Source organism: Acomys russatus, chromosome 16, assembly GCF_903995435.1.
Source record: "Acomys russatus chromosome 16, mAcoRus1.1, whole genome shotgun sequence".
Classification (NCBI taxonomy): Eukaryota; Metazoa; Chordata; class Mammalia; order Rodentia; family Muridae; genus Acomys; species Acomys russatus.
This window is the reverse complement of record NC_067152.1, coordinates 33,745,125-33,762,394: the sequence shown is the minus strand read 5'-3', so window position 1 is coordinate 33,762,394 and position 17,270 is coordinate 33,745,125. Positions and strand designations below refer to the sequence as shown.

At 43.9% G+C, this 17,270-nt stretch overlaps 1 protein-coding gene across 3 annotated transcripts in view; it reads right to left on the bottom strand.

Annotated features, from left to right (window-relative positions):
* Positions 1–3,760: 3,760 nt before the first annotated feature.
* The window catches only part of Helz (helicase with zinc finger), a 131,861-nt gene continuing 118,351 nt past the window's right edge, over positions 3,761–17,270 (bottom strand). For all 3 annotated transcript variants that reach the window (XM_051158932.1, XM_051158933.1, XM_051158934.1), the window contains 2 exons: positions 5,479–5,731; positions 3,761–4,606 (listed from right to left, as the gene is read on the bottom strand). In XM_051158932.1, coding sequence (XP_051014889.1) covers positions 4,272–4,606; positions 5,479–5,731 — 588 coding nt within the window. In that variant the 3' untranslated portion in view covers positions 3,761–4,271. The remainder of the gene's footprint in view (positions 4,607–5,478; positions 5,732–17,270) is intronic.

The following is a 17,270-nucleotide window of genomic DNA, read 5'->3' as shown; positions in this document are numbered from 1 at the left end:
TTGTCCATGACAGTAGTTGCAATGCTCAGATTTAACCTAAAATTGTCCTCACATCCTCACTCTTAGTCATGGCTAGAGATACATTCTTTTATGTTTTCAGCTTTGCTCTCAAAACGAAACATACCAAACACAGAACCGTCAACTACACTACGGCAATGTAACACAACACATGAGGTCAAGGATAAAAAGAGAGTTAGCTTCCTCGGGATGTCAGTGCCTCCAGAAAGAAAAAAAAAAAAAAAAAAAAAAAGAGGCTCCAGAGACGGCTACGCTTAGTTGGGTAATGCTTGTTCCACGAGGTTTCTGCTTATTTTTCCCTCTCTGCAGCACTCTGAACAGAAATGACCAGCTGATACTCAGGGATCAAGCCTGAACTCATCCTAGAACTTGATTAGAGTAAAAGAGAAGAAAAGTAACTCACACTGGGCAGTTTTGTTTCCCTCGCACAAGATGGCGCAGACTTTGGAAAGCATGTGTGTGTACGAAGGCAGGGAGACTGAGGTCGCTAGTCTGAAGGATCAATAAATAAGTAGTTACTGCTTGTTCAAGGGCAATATATTGAAGACTGGCCACTGCAGAGCCGGAGTGAGCATCTTTGAAAAGACGTCTTTGCTGCTTCGGGACAGAAACCTAGTAGGCTGTTTGACTGGGTAATGACTCCGAAAGTGCCAAGTGACTCGATGGGCGCCATGGTGATGGACAGCCAGGGAGCTGGAGAGGATGTGGCCAGAAGGGAGCACATGGGACTGACTCATCAGAAAACATATGTACTGCGGAAAATGGACTCATCAAAAGGAATCAAACGGTCATCGCTTTAGAAATTCAATCCTCTTTCTTTATACTGCATTGGAACACTCAGAAGAAGACCAGACAGTGATGGAGGAAGGCCAGAAAGTTGGTAGCTCCTTTCAAGGTGGTATGACCCGGGCTGGAAAGGTGACGGTAGGCAACTTCCTGGACTTAGAAGATCTGGACTTGGAGGAAGAAGAGTGAACCCCAGATGAACAAGGGTACTTGGAGATGAAGTTCAGCCCTTCTCTCTCGATCAAGAGTCTGATGGTGACAATGTGACTCTCACCCCCAAGTTTACTGCTGAGGAGATAGCAACCATCTGAGATCTGTCCACGCAGAAGAGAGTGTATGCCAAGACAGACCCATGCGAGCTCCCTGACTGAGTCAGTAGATGTCTTTGTGCTTAGTTTTATTTCATGCATACTCCAGCAACATTAAAATAAAGCGTATGCCAACCGGAAAAAAAGAAAGAAAGAAAGAACGAAAGACAAACACACCAGAAAATATCCATGGTACAGTGAACGAGGTGTGTCAAATCTCAACAGGAATTTGGGTCTTTAGATCAAAAGGGGAAGGGAGGCACAAACTTAGCACTGAACACTCTATGAATTATCATCCGAAATAACTGAAGAGATGAAGAAAGGGAGGGAGAGAGGGAGAGATGAGAACTAACAGTACTGGCAAGGACGAGGAAACGCCACCGATAAAAAGAACAAAAAAGTGAAAGAAATCATAAAATGACCTCAGGAGAAATCTGCCCCCAGCAGAAAAGGGCATAACAGAGCTATCAAGTTTTCTTTAAAAAAAAAAAAGTGTGCTTATGTATGTAAACAAACATATACACACACACACACACACACACACACACACACACGTATGTATATATGTTCCATCTGAGCTCTCAAGTTGAATCTAATGAATGAAATAAGCTATTTCCATGAGGCTGACTAACTATGCTAATACCACACGAGCAGCAACAAGGAGCAGCAGTGGGCACTCACAACGGCTCTCGTGGTAAGGTCTGCTGTAGATTGTTACAGGGTGGGCGTGAGTAACAGGCTCCTTAGAGCCTCGACAGGAAGACAGGACTGACACTGGGAGGGAGGGACACGGGTTAAAATAAGCACTATATCCCAACCATGAAAACACGGAAACAAATCTTCAACTAGCTGCAGAAACAAGCAAGAGATGGGAACACTCAGACCTTCACAACAGAGCAGTCAACTAATACGTAGCTAGTGTCATTTCTTAGAAATAACCACTTTGAGAATGTCACTGCAACTGACAGGTTCCTCATCCAAGGGGCCCTGCCATCAGTGTTTTTATAGAAGATGATAGGGTACACACGTGACTTTAACTAAAATATAAATAATTTTTTAAAACTTTTTTTTTTTAAGGTTCAAGTATGAAAAACAGAAAATGCTCCTGATGAGAGGTGAGCCAAAGGCTGACAGTATAGTCTGAGTTAGCAAACTAGCTCTGAACACTTGCCCGGCGTGTGCTGCATGTGTGTGGGGGATGTAGGATAGGGCTATCACCAATGGAACCCAGACAGTTTCATCCTGGGAGAGTCCTACTTCTCACTGGGCAGAGTTGGAAAGCACAGAGCCCTGTGACAAAATGTGCCCAGCAGTATGTGGTGATGTCACATCATGCAGACAGTGTGGTGGCCTGGCTCACTGGACCCACTTCCCTAGCGTAATCTGTAGTCTGTGGGTCCACATCTGCCATCTCAAAAGAGGTGTGTGGTCTGAGACAGGACACCAGGTACCAGTGGCTCAGCCCTGAGCACAGAAGTGGAACGGAATTAGAGGCTGCATTGCGGGCCCTGGAGTTGGCTAGCCCTTAACCAACGCAGCCTTTAACCCCACACTGTCTGGGGGCTACAGGGGTTCTGGCGTAGCTGCTGCCACAGACTGACCTCTAGTCATACAGACTAACGCTGCCTTCCCCTCGCCACTTTCAACCCAGTTTAAAATGTCCTATCAAAACAGTCTTCCAGAAAACTATGCTTGAATGATCCTCAGGAAGGTTGGGCTCTTTTGAAATATACACTGGCCTCAGTTGAGAGAGAGAGAGAGAGAGAGAGAGAGAGAGAGAGAGAGAGAGAGAGAGAGAGAACACGCGCTCGCGCCAGCTCCTGGGTCAGGAAATGATAAGGGCAGTCATCGTTCAACGTGTTCAAGACACATGAACAGGACAGCCTCTCCCTGCCTTTCCACGGTCTTTCGAAACAATTGCCAGGCTGTGGACCTCTGCAGATAGTGGCTTCAATTTCATATTTTTAATGAGCTCAAGGGGGGAATTTCAGAAGACTCAAAAGATCTGAAACATGCCCTAAATTTTCATCAATTTTTGACCAACATCTCTTTTTTCTTTAATGATATTCCTCAAACAAACAACTAGAAAAATCTTAGAATTGCCACGTGTAATGTCGTATCTTAATGTAAACATCAAATAAAGTACTAAAATTTTTACTGGAGGAAAAGAAACCCAAACCTTTAGTCAGCACAGTTCTTCCTGCCCTGGAGGAGGGGGCCAGGCTACAGACACTAACACATGCAGAGTGAGAAAAAAGATCTTTCACTAAATTCACGCAGTTTTAAAATAGTTATCAAGTCTACTAAGCACCAACAATCCTAAAAATTTTTCAGCTTCATGATTTGTTTAAAAAAAAAAAAAAAGGAACTACACTCTCAAATTAACATTAAAAACAAGCTGGAAGTGTTGCTTGTCAAAAAAACAAAACAAACAAAACTAAGTATGCCACTGAGTTTTGGAAAATTTTTTTGTTTTTTGTTTTTTCCTTTTTCTTTTTCACATTTCAAAACCCAGTAGCATACAGAATACATGGGCAAAGAAGGCCTCGACCTCTGCCCTATGCTGATACAGAAAACAGCATGTCACAGATAGTCTAAAACTCTGAAAGTTTTAGAGCGCAGCATCCCATCACAAAAAAAAAAAAAAAAAAAAAAAAAAAAAAAGATAAAGTATTTAGAAGATGCTGCCCCTTTATTTAAAAAAAAATTTTAAGTGAATTTAAGCAAAAATAACATACATTTGTACATCAACTGGCCATTTCTGGTACAGAAACCCAGCATGTGGTAATATTATTGAATAAATGTAAATGCTACTTAACAATTTTTTTCTTTTTAAATACATTTTAGACAAACTTTTTTCTTTTTTTTCTTTTTTTTATAGTTACACAATTAACCTCTTAGCTGCTAGCTTAATGCAAACATATGTAACAATACACAAATTTAAAAATATTTTTATTCTACATAAAAGCTGTCAAAATTCTGACTCACATCAAAAATGCAAAATAATGGAATATACTTTCAAACTTAGGCGCAGGTCTAGCAGCAAGGGGACTGAGTGAGAGCACGTCAACATTGCAGAGGGCTGTGCGCAGGCGGAGCCGCCACCTCAATCCTACAGACAAACAGGAACTGCACGTTCTCTGAGGAGAGCGAGAGCGGTCACTTGAAGTAGGAGTAGAAGCCATTGCTGCCCGGGCTGCTGCCCAGGCTGAGCTCCTGGAACAGGGACAGCGGGTCGCTGCCCTTCTTCGCCTGCTCCGGCGGGGGCCTGGGCTTGGGCGGGGCCCGCAGCGCACTGGCATAGGACATGGCGGGCTTGCTCCCTGCCGGGCTCTGCTGGTGGCTGCTGTTGGCCGACTCTGCAATCTGCTTGTTGGGCATGAGGGGTGGGAACTGGCCGAGGTGCTGCAGCACCGAGTAGTTGAAGGAACTGGACGCCTCCCCGCTGTCGGGCTTCAGCTGATCCTCAGGGGGTTTGACAGTCTTAGGAGGAGCTAGAAGCAGAGAACAGGGACAGTGTTGAACCAGAGGCAGGCAGAGACCGCTCCTCCAGAAGCACTAGGGCAGTTTAGCCCAAGCATACACAACTTCAGCCACAAGACACGAACTGGCAACCCCTCTCTCGGAGAAACACCGTAAAAGAACACCCATGCTCACCGGAACAGCAAACACGCGAACCGCATGTCCACAGGGGCGGGAAGGTGTGCTGCCAGGGAAGGACTCAATTATCTGGCTGGGCGCTGGGTTACTGTGAGCCGGAGCAGGCAGTAATGTGCTGCTGCTCGCGCTCTGCCCTCACACCCAGTCCAGCGGTACCAGGGCGCTCTTGTTACGGCCACTACTCTTTCTTGTCACACACATTTAAACGGAAGCATTTTAGTTTTTTCAAAGATCTTGCTATGTAGCTCAGGCTGGCTTTGAATCTTGATCCTCCACCTTAGCCTGCCGGGTACAGGGGTGCGGGTTGGGGGTGTGCACCAATATATCCAGCTCTTACATTGTAAGTGAGCATGGAGTAATGAGAGGGGAGAAACAGATGCCAACAGCACATTTCTACCACCTGAATTTCTGCGTCTTTACAATTTGGTCCTACTCTTCCTGAGCAGTGTTACCATGGATACAGTTTTTGTTTCCAACCTTTAAAATTTTAAATAACAGTGTATTGTATATGAGAGAGAGACAGAGACAGACAGACAGACAGACAGAGAAGAGAGAGAGAGAAGAGAGTGCACCCACACACCCTTATAACACATGAGGCTTTTGAGCAATCTAATGTGGGCAGGACTGACGGGAAGCCGCCCCATACATATTCAGGCGCTGAGCAGTCAAAACCGAGGCTTTCTGGAAACGCAGCCATTTGTCTTACCTATCAACTCTCTGGGCTGAGGTGTCCTGCTGGATCCATTGCACGGAATGTTCTGGTAGGGAGCAGATGAGGTGGTGTTGGCCCAGGACTCGGGGGCTGGGAAGCTGAATGCAGGCGGGTGGCTATGGTCCTGCAGGTCTTTGCCCTGAGCTAGGCTGTCCTGCGGAGTGCTTGCCTCTTCCACACAAGGCTGGGCTGAGCTACATGAGATTCTTCTTTGGTACAAGGGCCGCCCAGGTCCTCTGGGCTCATACTACACAAAGAAAAGGGTATGTGGTAAGTCAGGCCGCCTCTTCCACACCCACACCACTTTCAAAGACAGTGAGCTAAGCTCTGGCATAAGCCTCCCTCCTCCTCACCTTTCCCCTTTAAAATGCAGCAAGTACGCCAACACGGTGTCAAGAGACCTGGGTCGGAAACTTATCTCTGGACTGTCCCTCCTTTTGCTGTCCTGTAGTAACACTTGCCACTGTGGCGCCTGTACAAACCAGTTGTCTCCAGATATAAAGTCATACTGTTATTCCAGAGGATGGTAGTATGCATGTGTGAATTGGAGTGCAAGTTGGCTGAACCGCAGAGCTCTGGAAGGGAGCCACAGTGACATGTCTCCTGGACCTTCTCAGCCTTGGCTGTTATACTCAGCCTTGCTGACAAGACCCGCTTCCTTCATCTAACATAGGCACTCCTGAGTGGGCTTCACCATACTTCTCCCAGTTAATCAGCTGACAGACAAAACTTGCTACTGTCTCTAAAATCTTCTCTTCACATTTAAAACCTGATTAACTTATGTATCTTCTCCTCTCTGAATGTCCTAAGAGTAAGTTCCTAAAAGCATGCAAGCCAGATTCTCTTGGCCTTCTAGCCATATCAAGACGTAGCATAAGCCAGGGGCTCTCCCGTTTCTTTCTGCCTCCTTGAGGTAGGCACTGGGTATCAGCTCCAATGGCAGGCAGTGACGAATCAGGGGCAGACCACCCTGTCTAGAGCCCGGACATTGGGACTAGACTTCAAGCCTTGCCTTACAGCTGCAATGTCACCTGGAGAAGCTGGCTTAATCTCTGGGGAACTTTATCTACATTACGGGTTACCCCCAGCACCCACCTCCTCTTGGGTGCAGAGAGAACTGAATAAGCTAGGAACATAGGAGGTTTCGGTTGGTTCCTGGTGCATGTTAAGAGCCAACTGTTATATCATTGTTTTGGTGTAAAATAAAAGACACATGGCTTTTAACTGTCCCAACTTTTCTCCCCAATAACAGTAAAATCTGCTATTCAGCTTGAGATCAATAATGATTCACACCAATCTCTTTCACCACCATTGTAAGTGTGTTAAATCACAAAGGAAGAGCTGCAGGCGCACAGAGATGGACACCATCAGTCCAAGGATACAAAGATGCGAAAGAGTTGGGGTGTCCGCATCAGCGCAAGGCCCAACCCACGCCCACTAGGATAGAAATCAAGGAGGGGACACTACAGGGGCAGGGGAGGATGGAGGAGAGCGTTCTGTCACCAGAGCACTGAGACGCCAGCCACACTTGTACCTGGGAAGAGGCGTCACTGCCACCTCCCCAAGTCCCCTCTCCCATGTATCTCATTTACGTCCTGTTTCTCATTACATCATTCACATTTGCCTTTAATTTTACTCTTTAGAGAAAAGTCCTTCCCAGTAGTCAAAATCATTCTGAATTGAGACTCTGCAGCTTTGTGTCAAATTCAAGCAGCACATTTGGAATTCATTTCAGTCCTTAAAAGGTGCTTAGCAGGGGAGCCAACCCTTCAGAAGTCTGTGTGTCTCCAGGCCAGACAACCCTCAAGTGACCGATCAAACGGTTTGTTCAGTCTGTTTTTTGTAACAAAGACAATTAGCTCTTGAAATGAAGATGAAGTGTTTTGAATTGTCATACTGGGAGTTCTGGCCTGTTGTTGTCTGTAGGGATCACACTCATGAGTTTTTATGTGTGAATGATAATGCGCTTATGTTGGCCTGGGCCAAAAAAAAAAAAAAAAAAAAGGCAGTAATAGGCCTGTGACACAGAACATATAGACCTCAGCTACCTCATAAGCCCTGTCTTTAATGGGTACCTACAACAGTAGTATAGACATATAGACCAGCAGACACGGGAGCCTTAGACCTTCAATGAGGGAAAAGGAATATCAGAAAGCTTCATAAATATAATGAAAGAGAAAAAACAAACAAACAAAAAACAAAACAAAGCACAAGGTGTATAGGTACAGCTATCGAATAAGCAGAGGTGAACTTGTAGAAAAGCCATCTTCATCAGACTCTTTCCTCAAATGTAAGGTGGATACAGGCAAAGGTACAGCAGCAGATGAAAATGGTCTGTACACCAAATAAAGCTGAGGCCATTTTATTCTTTGTCTCAATCCTCAACCTTTATTTCCTCACATTACTGTACTGACTGCAGCCTCCAACAACCATTCTGCAAGCTGCCTTTCCCTTTTCTTTTTTCCTTCCTTCCTTGTTTCCCTCTCTCCTCCCCTTCCTCTTTTGTTCTTTCTGTCTGGGCAGTCTCACCTCCATCCTTCTGTTTCCCACCTTTCTTTCTGAAACTAAGCAGCCCGTGCTCCTCCAACCACCTGGGTTCAAGTGGTCCTTGGTGGGTACCACCGTGACAGCATCACCTTACCCTCTCTACCACTCTTCCTATTGACGATGCTGCTGGATGCTGGCTGCTTTCAGATGCCTTTCAGCAGCTGCAAGTCTCTTTCTACTTTGTGTGACTGTACATGGGTTGGAGGTAAGGAGGGTGGTGGGTTGTCTGTTTTCAGAAGGGGAGGCATCTATTGAATGATCGTATGATTTCCCCCCAGAATGTTAACACGGTAGGCTGTACACGGACTTACTTTCAAATACTGCACCAGCCAGCTAAGCTGCCTAGGGTCATGGTGTATTCTCTTTCTGCCTGGCTGAATTCAATTTGCTGTCTGTTGAAGATAGTTGCATTCTTGTCATAGAAATCAGCCTATAGTTTTCTTTTTTGTCTTGCTTTGCAAATAGTGATAGTAGCTCTATGCAATAAATTGATAAAATTTCCCTTCCACTCTCTGGCAATGACTGTAATTGGTAGATGTTCTTCTTTACGTATTTAGAGAAATTCAGTAGTGAAACAGCTCTGGCCTAGACAGCTATCTCAGGAAATGTTTTAACTATAAACTCAATTCTTTAACACATATATGATCATTCCTGTTGGTGAGTTTTTGGAAGTTTGTGGCTTTCAGGGAAATGAGTGGTCCATCTCATGGAAGCTGTTGAAAACTTCAACCTTCCTATCATGATCCTTTCAAAGCCATCTCATCTGGGATGACGTCATTCCTTTTGTTCCTGGTATCAGTAACCAGTGTCTCCTCTTCTTTTCCTCATGTCAATCTTTTTGTTGGAGGGGAGGGTGTGAATAATATTTTAACACAAACTGAAGCACTAGGGTTGAGAGAGAGAGAGAGAGAGAGAGAGAGAGAGAGAGAGAGAGAGAGAGAAAGAGAGAGAGACAGACAGACAGACAGACAGACTTAGAAGACCAGAGATGGCTAAAAGCGTGGGTCACAGCTTACTGTTTTCCAGTGGGAAGAAAAGTGGCTTTGTGCCTGCCCCTCCTAGAGCAGCACACCTGTAGCCTTTAACCTAGGGAGTGCACGATTAGCAGTCAGCATGAGGAGTCCTTTCCTTTCATGTCCCCATAACTTTCCTTCTTTCTGTGCTGCCTCAATTCCCCATGCGCCTCTGATCCTTAATTTTAAGACTTGCAGAAGGATAAAACTCCATTTTCTATCATTTCTCTCATGTTAAACGGAGTCATTGACTCTACCTACTCAGGGACCAAAGTTCTAACCTGCCTACACGAAGGCAGACATGAGACCGTTTGAGCATAGATGTCATCATTTCACATGAAACAACAACGCTCCAGGGAGATTCCAGACCCCAAGATGTCAGTATTTGGGGAGCCGGAGATGAGGCACGGCTTCCCACTGTAACCCTTGGCAGGCTCGGGAGTTCCCCAGACCTTTAGGGACTTCAACTCATGAAGTCACAAGATGCAAAACAGAAAAGAGTTGAGCAGGAATGCGCGGCACACAGGAGGTTTCATAATGACATCTTGACATAGACTTAGTGAGCAGAGGGAGAAAGAGGGGCATAGCATGCAGAAGATACCAGACTCTTGCCAGTTGTGCTAAATGCTATCTACCTCCCCTTTACAAAGGACCAACTGTGGGGTCCATGGACTCCTCTACGGTTTTCTGTAGCTAGACCATTGAAATCGCTTCAGCATTCTCATTTCCTGCCATTTATCTTGTTCTTCCTTTAGACTTTAAGGTAGGACCTAGGATTTCTCATCCACAATCTTGCTTCTTTCCTACTTTAGGCCTTGCACATCTTCTGATGTTGCTGTGGCAGCAACACACGAATTCAGACACTGCATTCTTACTGTCTAGCACACAATAAGCCATTGACACAGACATCTGGAAAACGGGGACCAAATGGGATTCCTAAGAGATTAGCGTCCAGATACAGAATGAGATATCAAAAAGTGTAACTACAATAAGCTGAAAATTCAAATACATAATGATGCTTGGTTCAGAATGATATTCAAAGTGAAATCAAGAAGAAAAGGGCCTCAACAGCCATCCTTGATTATTAGCCTAAACTGAATAAAGGACATAAATTATTTATCTGTCTTTTCCATAGAGGCTGTATTTTATCATATTCAATGGTGAAAATTGTTCTTCATATAAGAAAAAAAATAAATACAGAAGAAATTTCTAAGAATTTAAAAAAATACTATTTGCCATCTCTAATGAAACAAAAGACTAAAAAGGCACCCACCAACAGCTGCTAGCCAGGAAGCTGCTGGGACTATTACAGTCAGGGATCAGACTGGTACCCAGCGCCTTACCTCAGCAGTCAAGTCACCAAGTTAGCAGAGTGGGACACGAAACACTGCCTACATCTGCTTCCACTTGGCTATGATTATATATAGTCCCTGAAAACAAAACTATTATATCTGGCTTGATAATTTCTCATTAACATGTTAGAGATAGAGGCTGAAGAAATGACTTAGTGGTTAAGAACACTACGCTTTTGCAAAGGACCTGGGTTTAGTTCCCAGTAGTTACATGGTAGCTGACAATCACATATAGCTCAGTTACAAGGGATCTGGCAGTCTCTTCTGGCCTCTGTGAGCACCAGACATGCACACTACACTTACATGTATGCAAGCAAAACACTAATATACATAAAATATAAATAAACAAATCTTTAAAAAAGTCATAGATATCTTTCTGCATCATGAAAACCCATCATACTGAATAACTGATTACTTATTTAAATGAATCTTTTAAATTTCTCACTATTTGAAAGAAACTTCAACTATGGTTCATTCTCATGCTCCATCAGCATTGTACTTAGATCCCCACACAGTTATCATGTTGTGCTTGAGGTAGCATACCTACACTTTGGTACAAAGATATCTAAAACAAAAAAACCAGGATGGAAGAATTAACCACGTGACAGACAAATGCTGAGGAGAGTGAAAACTAATACCCAAAAGTTCTTTTCAAAACATTATCTTGGTTTAATGACAAATATAAAGCAAAATAAAATAACAAACTCTAGTGGTGTCCATGGGAATCGTATTGCAATTGTAGATAAAAGGCAAAGGCCTATGGGTAAAGGTGCTGGGTAGGATGTGAGTGCTTGCCTACCATGTACAGGGCCCTGGGTGCGATGGACAGCACGGTGGGGGTGGGAGGTGATGAAAATAACACAGAAATTTGCCTGATTTTTTTCCTTAGTGATGGGAAAGCTTTCTGCCAAAGAGCCTCTCCCGCCTAAAACTCTCAATATAAAATGCAATAAAGAGAGAAATAGACTTGAAAAAGGAGTAACTCCACCAAATAGGAAGCCTTCTAAGAATATTAAAATATGTCAAGGGGAAAAAAGAGGAGAATCCTGGACACCCAGCATCTAGCTAACAGAAGGTTCAGAAGGAAAGACAGAAAGAACTGGATGAAGATAACCAAAAACTAAGACTTCTGTGGCTGAGGGCCTTTCTGTGACCTGGGAGGCTGTGCTTCCATGGCCTACAGGAAGGCAGCTCCTCCCCCACAGTGCAGGTGGGCAACAGAAATATGCCAGCAGGACCCTGGGATCCCTTTTTAAATCTTGGTTTGGTCCAGCCCACAGCTGGCCCACCAGACACTCTTCAGGTTCCACCTACAAGCAGACCTTGCACTCAGTCATCTGTCCCTCATCTACCCACACAGCACAGCACACGCCACCAGTATCAGCCACAGAGACAGCTATAGCTTTCTTCACTATTAATATAGTATCACTCAGAAAGACTTAAATTTTACAGTAAGTTATGCTAAGAGAATGTTAAGCAACTCTAATGTCATATTGCTCTCATAAAATTCAGTAGTAATAAGGACAAAAGTTTACCTCAGTTTCTAAAGTCACACTACACTTATATTCTGTTTTCTCCTGTAAGAAGTCTACAGTGAGAAGGCCACGACTCTTCAATATAGAGCATTCAACAGCTTGGGTTCACATAAAGAAAACCCCTTGGGAGCCAGGCAGTGGTGGCGCACGCCTTTAATCCCAGCACTCAGGAGGCAGAAGCAGGTGGATCTCTGTGAGTTTGAGGCCAGTCTGGTCTACAAAGCCAATCCAGGACAGCCAAGGCTACACAGAGAAACCTTGTCTCGAAAAACCAAAAAAAAAGAAAAAGAAAAACCCTTGTGAGAAGCACCTCTCAGGAATGAACACTTGGGAATTTGCCAACGTGTTTTCCAACAGCCAAACAGCAATTCATAGAGGAGACACCAACACCACAGCTAAGTCTGTCTGCATCACTATGGCATTCTGGGCAGCCTCAATCTCACCTGACTTCTGTTTGCTCATCTTCAATGTGGGCAGTTGGGCTATCAAGAAGTCTCTTACAAGGGGACAAAGGCAGTTTGACCAGAGTATGACACAGTTCAGAGGGGCTTACCCCTTGGGGCAGCGCAACTTCTCTCTGAAGAATCCGAATGAGCACAGATAAGGGTTTCAGCTTCTCAGAAAAGCAGTATCAGAGATCTTTCAGCCAGTCCTCAGATATTACTGGGAAATTAGCTGCTTATTATTAATGTCTGAGGTTTGAGGTCTCAGAATTAGTCATCTGAATATGCAAACATTTAGCAGCTAGAATGAGATGGGTTTTCAGAATGGAAGAACTGCTCCTTCCACCCCCACGAAAGGGAGAAATTTTAGATAGCTAAAAAGGTAACTCTGGGTCCCAAGACCACTTGCTTTCCCCCAGCACCTGAGAACTGTAGTCCTTCCTTGTTCCTTACACTCTCCTGCCAGGTGCGAGTCTTCACTTCATTAATAACTACCCTACATAGAATCAACATCATTGTGCCTCAGTTTCCTTTAAAAAGAAGTTGCCAGAAGCTGGTGAGAAGGCTCAGTAGGTAATGCTGCTGGCCGCCAAGCCTGACAGCCTGAGCTTGATCCTGGCATCACAGAACAGAACCTCAGCAGGCTGGTCTCTAGCCCAAATGCTCACACACAAATGAAATACATGTAACTTTGAAAATGCAAGGAAAATAATGAGTTGCCAGGTCTGTTGGCACAGCCTGCTAGCCCTGTTATTCAAGCGGCTAAGGCAGGAGGACGGGAAGTTCAAGTCCTACCTGGCTATAGAGAGCAAGTACAAGGCTGGCCTGTGTGACCTAGTAAGACTGTCTTTAAATAAAACAAACAGGGCTGGGGATATAGCTCAGTGGGGGCAGTGTTTGGTCTAGCATACATGAGGACCTAAGTTCAACTCCCAGGACTCAATAATGATGGTAATAAAAAGCAGTTAAAATAATGATCTCTGGTGTCAAAGAGATGGCTCAGAGGTTAAGAGCAGCTGTTGCTCTTCTAGAGACCAGAGCTCAGGTCCCAGCACCCACACTGGCTCACAACCATCCTCTGGCTTCTGTAGGCACCAGGTACAAGCATGGTGCACATACATACACGCAGACAACCACTTACAAACACAAAAGAAAAGTAAATATATTTTAACAACTCTCCCTGTTGAAGTATGACATCATTTTGTCACTAAAGATATGATCATTATTTTTAAATTTTATTGCTAGTATTTCTTTCTAAATATCAAACTGTAATGCTAACATTTCAAAAGCAATTTAATATACAAACCATAAGTAAGAAAGAATTACTAAATTTGTATACAAATTTCTATTAATATAACTGTCGATTTAAGTAAAATTTCTAATTTACTTGCTACTCTGAGACATATTTGTAATGTTAAGGTTAGCAAATCCTTTCATATGGGTGTGCATAAATAAATAACTGGGTGAAGGTTACCTTATTAATTAAATTATCTATTTATAATTATGCTACGAAAGCCAATCACCAAGGAAAAACTCTAGTGGGAATTCCAAGTCACGTTAACTGCGGTGCCAGGAGCTTTAGTTAATCTCATCTCAGGGGTTAGCTTTGACAAGTAGGCACCACGGGAGGTCTAGCAGAGTGATCTGCTGCTCACTAGGACTTGTACCCGAGAAGACAGCGAGAGCTCCAGCTGGTTACGTACCACAAATCTCAAGCTAACAGTATCTACATGTCCAGTGAGAAGCATCAGTAGGATAGCCTCCCAGTAAAACACTCAGCTCTGAGGGCAAACTCCAGCAGCAGGGATGCCTAGAGAACACGGTGAAATCTAACCTAACTAGTGCCCAAAACACAGGTGTTAGAGGAAAAAAAATGAAAATAAGCAAACTGCTCAAAGGTCAGGACCTGAAACAAGAAAATACTTCAAGGCAGAGCCATCTTGGAGGTACAGGTCATCTCTAATGCCAACTGACTTAAAGCTGGTCAGAATGAGCAGCCAAGGAGCTGCTCCCTCCCCCACCCCAGAGCTGAGCAGTCTTGAACATGCTAAGCAAGTGCCCGACTACCAGACACGCGCGCGCGTGCGCGCGCGCGCACACACACACACACACACACACACACACACACACACACACACACACACACACACCACACACACGATCCAGTTCTGCAATGAGGCTTTTATGATAACATCGACACTGCAAACAAAAATGTGCAATTTCAGGAACCAATTCTGATGGGTACAGTGACAACTGGAAGAAAGATTTTCATTTTCTCTGTTTCTTCCTTTAATCAGAACATTCAGAGTGAAGTACATCTGAGATGGAGCACTGTGCTTTGTCCCAGCGCCACAGACTCTATGGTAAACACAAGTTTTTAACTTGACAAATTTATGGCCACTTAAAGTGAATGAGGATTTGTCTTTCCAGATGAGATGCCCGAAAGGTATAAAGAGAGAAGCTCACATTCATTAACAACTACCAGAGCATAAAACAAAACAATGTCCCACGGGAACAAGAAATGAAGACGCAACAGAATTTTTAAAGAGAAGCACACAAAACCAAGGGGTAGGGAGCAGACAGGGGAGAGAGAAATTAACACACGAAAGACTGCACCATTTCCTAAGGGAGAAATTGAAAGTTCTTCCAGGGATAAAATTCCTTCCAATTTAAGCTATAAGTTTAATATAATGCAAATAGAAATCTAAAGGAGTTTTAGAGGTATATAAGAAAGAGAAAGAGTTGACAAAAATATTCTAAACTTTTAGTAGGAAAACTTCAAACTGTCCTCCTCCTCTTTTTCCCCCACACAATACAGAAACACGAGGAGGAAAAGACAACACGGGGCTTCCCTAAGTGCAGTGTCTGTCACAGCACTGAGCCTCACTTGGGGTAAGAGTGTCACAGAATGTTAAGAATGTCTAGTACAGACAGAAACCCTGAAGGAGAAAAGCAAACACAAAGTCCAGGAAGTGACTTCAGCACAGGATATGCTGAAGACTGAATAGGTTCTTCCTCAGAGGTGAGGCCTAACAGTCACCATGCAAAATGGGCTTTTCACACAAATACAAATCAGCCTTCAAAAAATTTTTTTAGAGCTGGGCATGGTGGCATGCACTAAGGATAGAGAGGGCAGGTGGATCTCTGTGAGTTCGAGGCCAGCCTGGTCTGCAGAGCAAGTCCAGGACAGCCAAGGCTACACAGAGAAACCCTGTCTCAAAAACAAAAAGCAACCCCCCCCCCTTTTTTTAAGTTTTGTGTATGTGTAAGCCAGCATGAGTCCATGTGCACCACGTGCACGCAGGAGCCTGCAGAGGCCAGAGGAGGGTACCTGGTTCCCTGGAGCCACAGTGTGGGTGCTGGGCACAGAACCCTGGTCCTCTGTGAGAACAGTAAGTACTCTTAACCACTGAGCCATCTCTCCAGCCTTGAAAAACTTTTAATCAAGCCAAAATCACCAAAAATAGAGCATTCAGAGGCCCAAAAGCTAAGAATGGATTTCTGTTGATTGCATATTTTCTCCTCAGCTGAAACTGGAGCACAATACAATGCTATATAAAGAACCTTACACTTGACCAGGGTGCTGCTTCTAGTCAGTGGTGAAGGTATTGACAACTAACTAAATGTCTGCAGGAAATTAAACCAGGCCCCCAACTTACACCAGGGTTTGAAGTCAGCTAAGAGTAGCCAGAAGCCTGCCCCAGGAAAGGCAGCATCCTAGGTGTTCTAGCCTCATCCAAGCAGCAAGGCTACCCACAGCTTTCACTGAATTTGGGGTGAATAAGGAAAACTAGTGAGGGTAAGTCTTAGTTATCCAAATGAGAATTAGTCTCAGAACTGAAAACAGCTGTAAGACCAGGGCCCCATTCATAGTCCCCAGACTTCAGGGAAAGCAAGACTGGATGGGGCACAGTGATGGGGGTGTGGTTGTTTTCAGTTTCCCTAACAGTTCCTCAACCCCTTACATTAACCCTTTCTTATCTATGGCCACTAGGAAAGACTAAATAAAAATGCTATGGTAGTTATTTTTATGTAGTGAAATTAGGTGATTTTTCTGGCTTCTATTGGTCATATATTTCATTTTTCCAAAGAAAATAAAAATGATAGCTGAGTAATGCTGGCCCATGCCTGTAATCCCAGCACTAGGGAGGCTGAGGCACAGGGTGACCACAGTGTAAGGCCAGCTTGAATTACATAGTAAAATCTTGTCTGAAAAGATGAGTATTAACCAAAAATCCTAATGAAACAAAACATGAAGGAAAAAAAAAAAAATCCTCACTCAAGGTAACTGTTAGGCTACCACAGAGTGTTTTCATCCCATCAGATTAATCTGCCAAGGTTTCTGGCAGTAAAGAACGCACAGCAGGGGAGAAAGTAACCTTCTTTTTATTGTTAAAGAAACTGCTTTAAAGGGTTGGAAATAAACAGTGAGAACATATGCCATTCACTGTGAGATGACTCATGCAAGATCATTTTGAACACATAGAACTTACCCTAATACATTGAAAATGTCAACATCTACAAAGTGGTAAAAATAAGATTTTCCTTGTCAAAGAATTTCTTCAATTGCTGCAAGTTAGTCATCGCTCACGAGCCTAGTGTCAGAAGCGAGGTGACCAAGTGTTTTTGCGAAGCGTAAGAACTCACTGACAACTGACGGGGATCATTTATATACTCAACAGTGACACAAAAATACCAGATGCTGAAAGGAACAGGGGACAAAGAACTTAAATTCCAAAATCTCAGACCACTTAGAGAGATCAGGGATTAAAGTAGATTGTTCCTTATGGAGTGTTACTTAGCAAAGTATAAACTGTGAACCTTGTGCAAACTGGGACACAGTCCCCACCAAACAGTAGCATGAAGACACTCAACAAGAGAGGTGAGACGTCACAC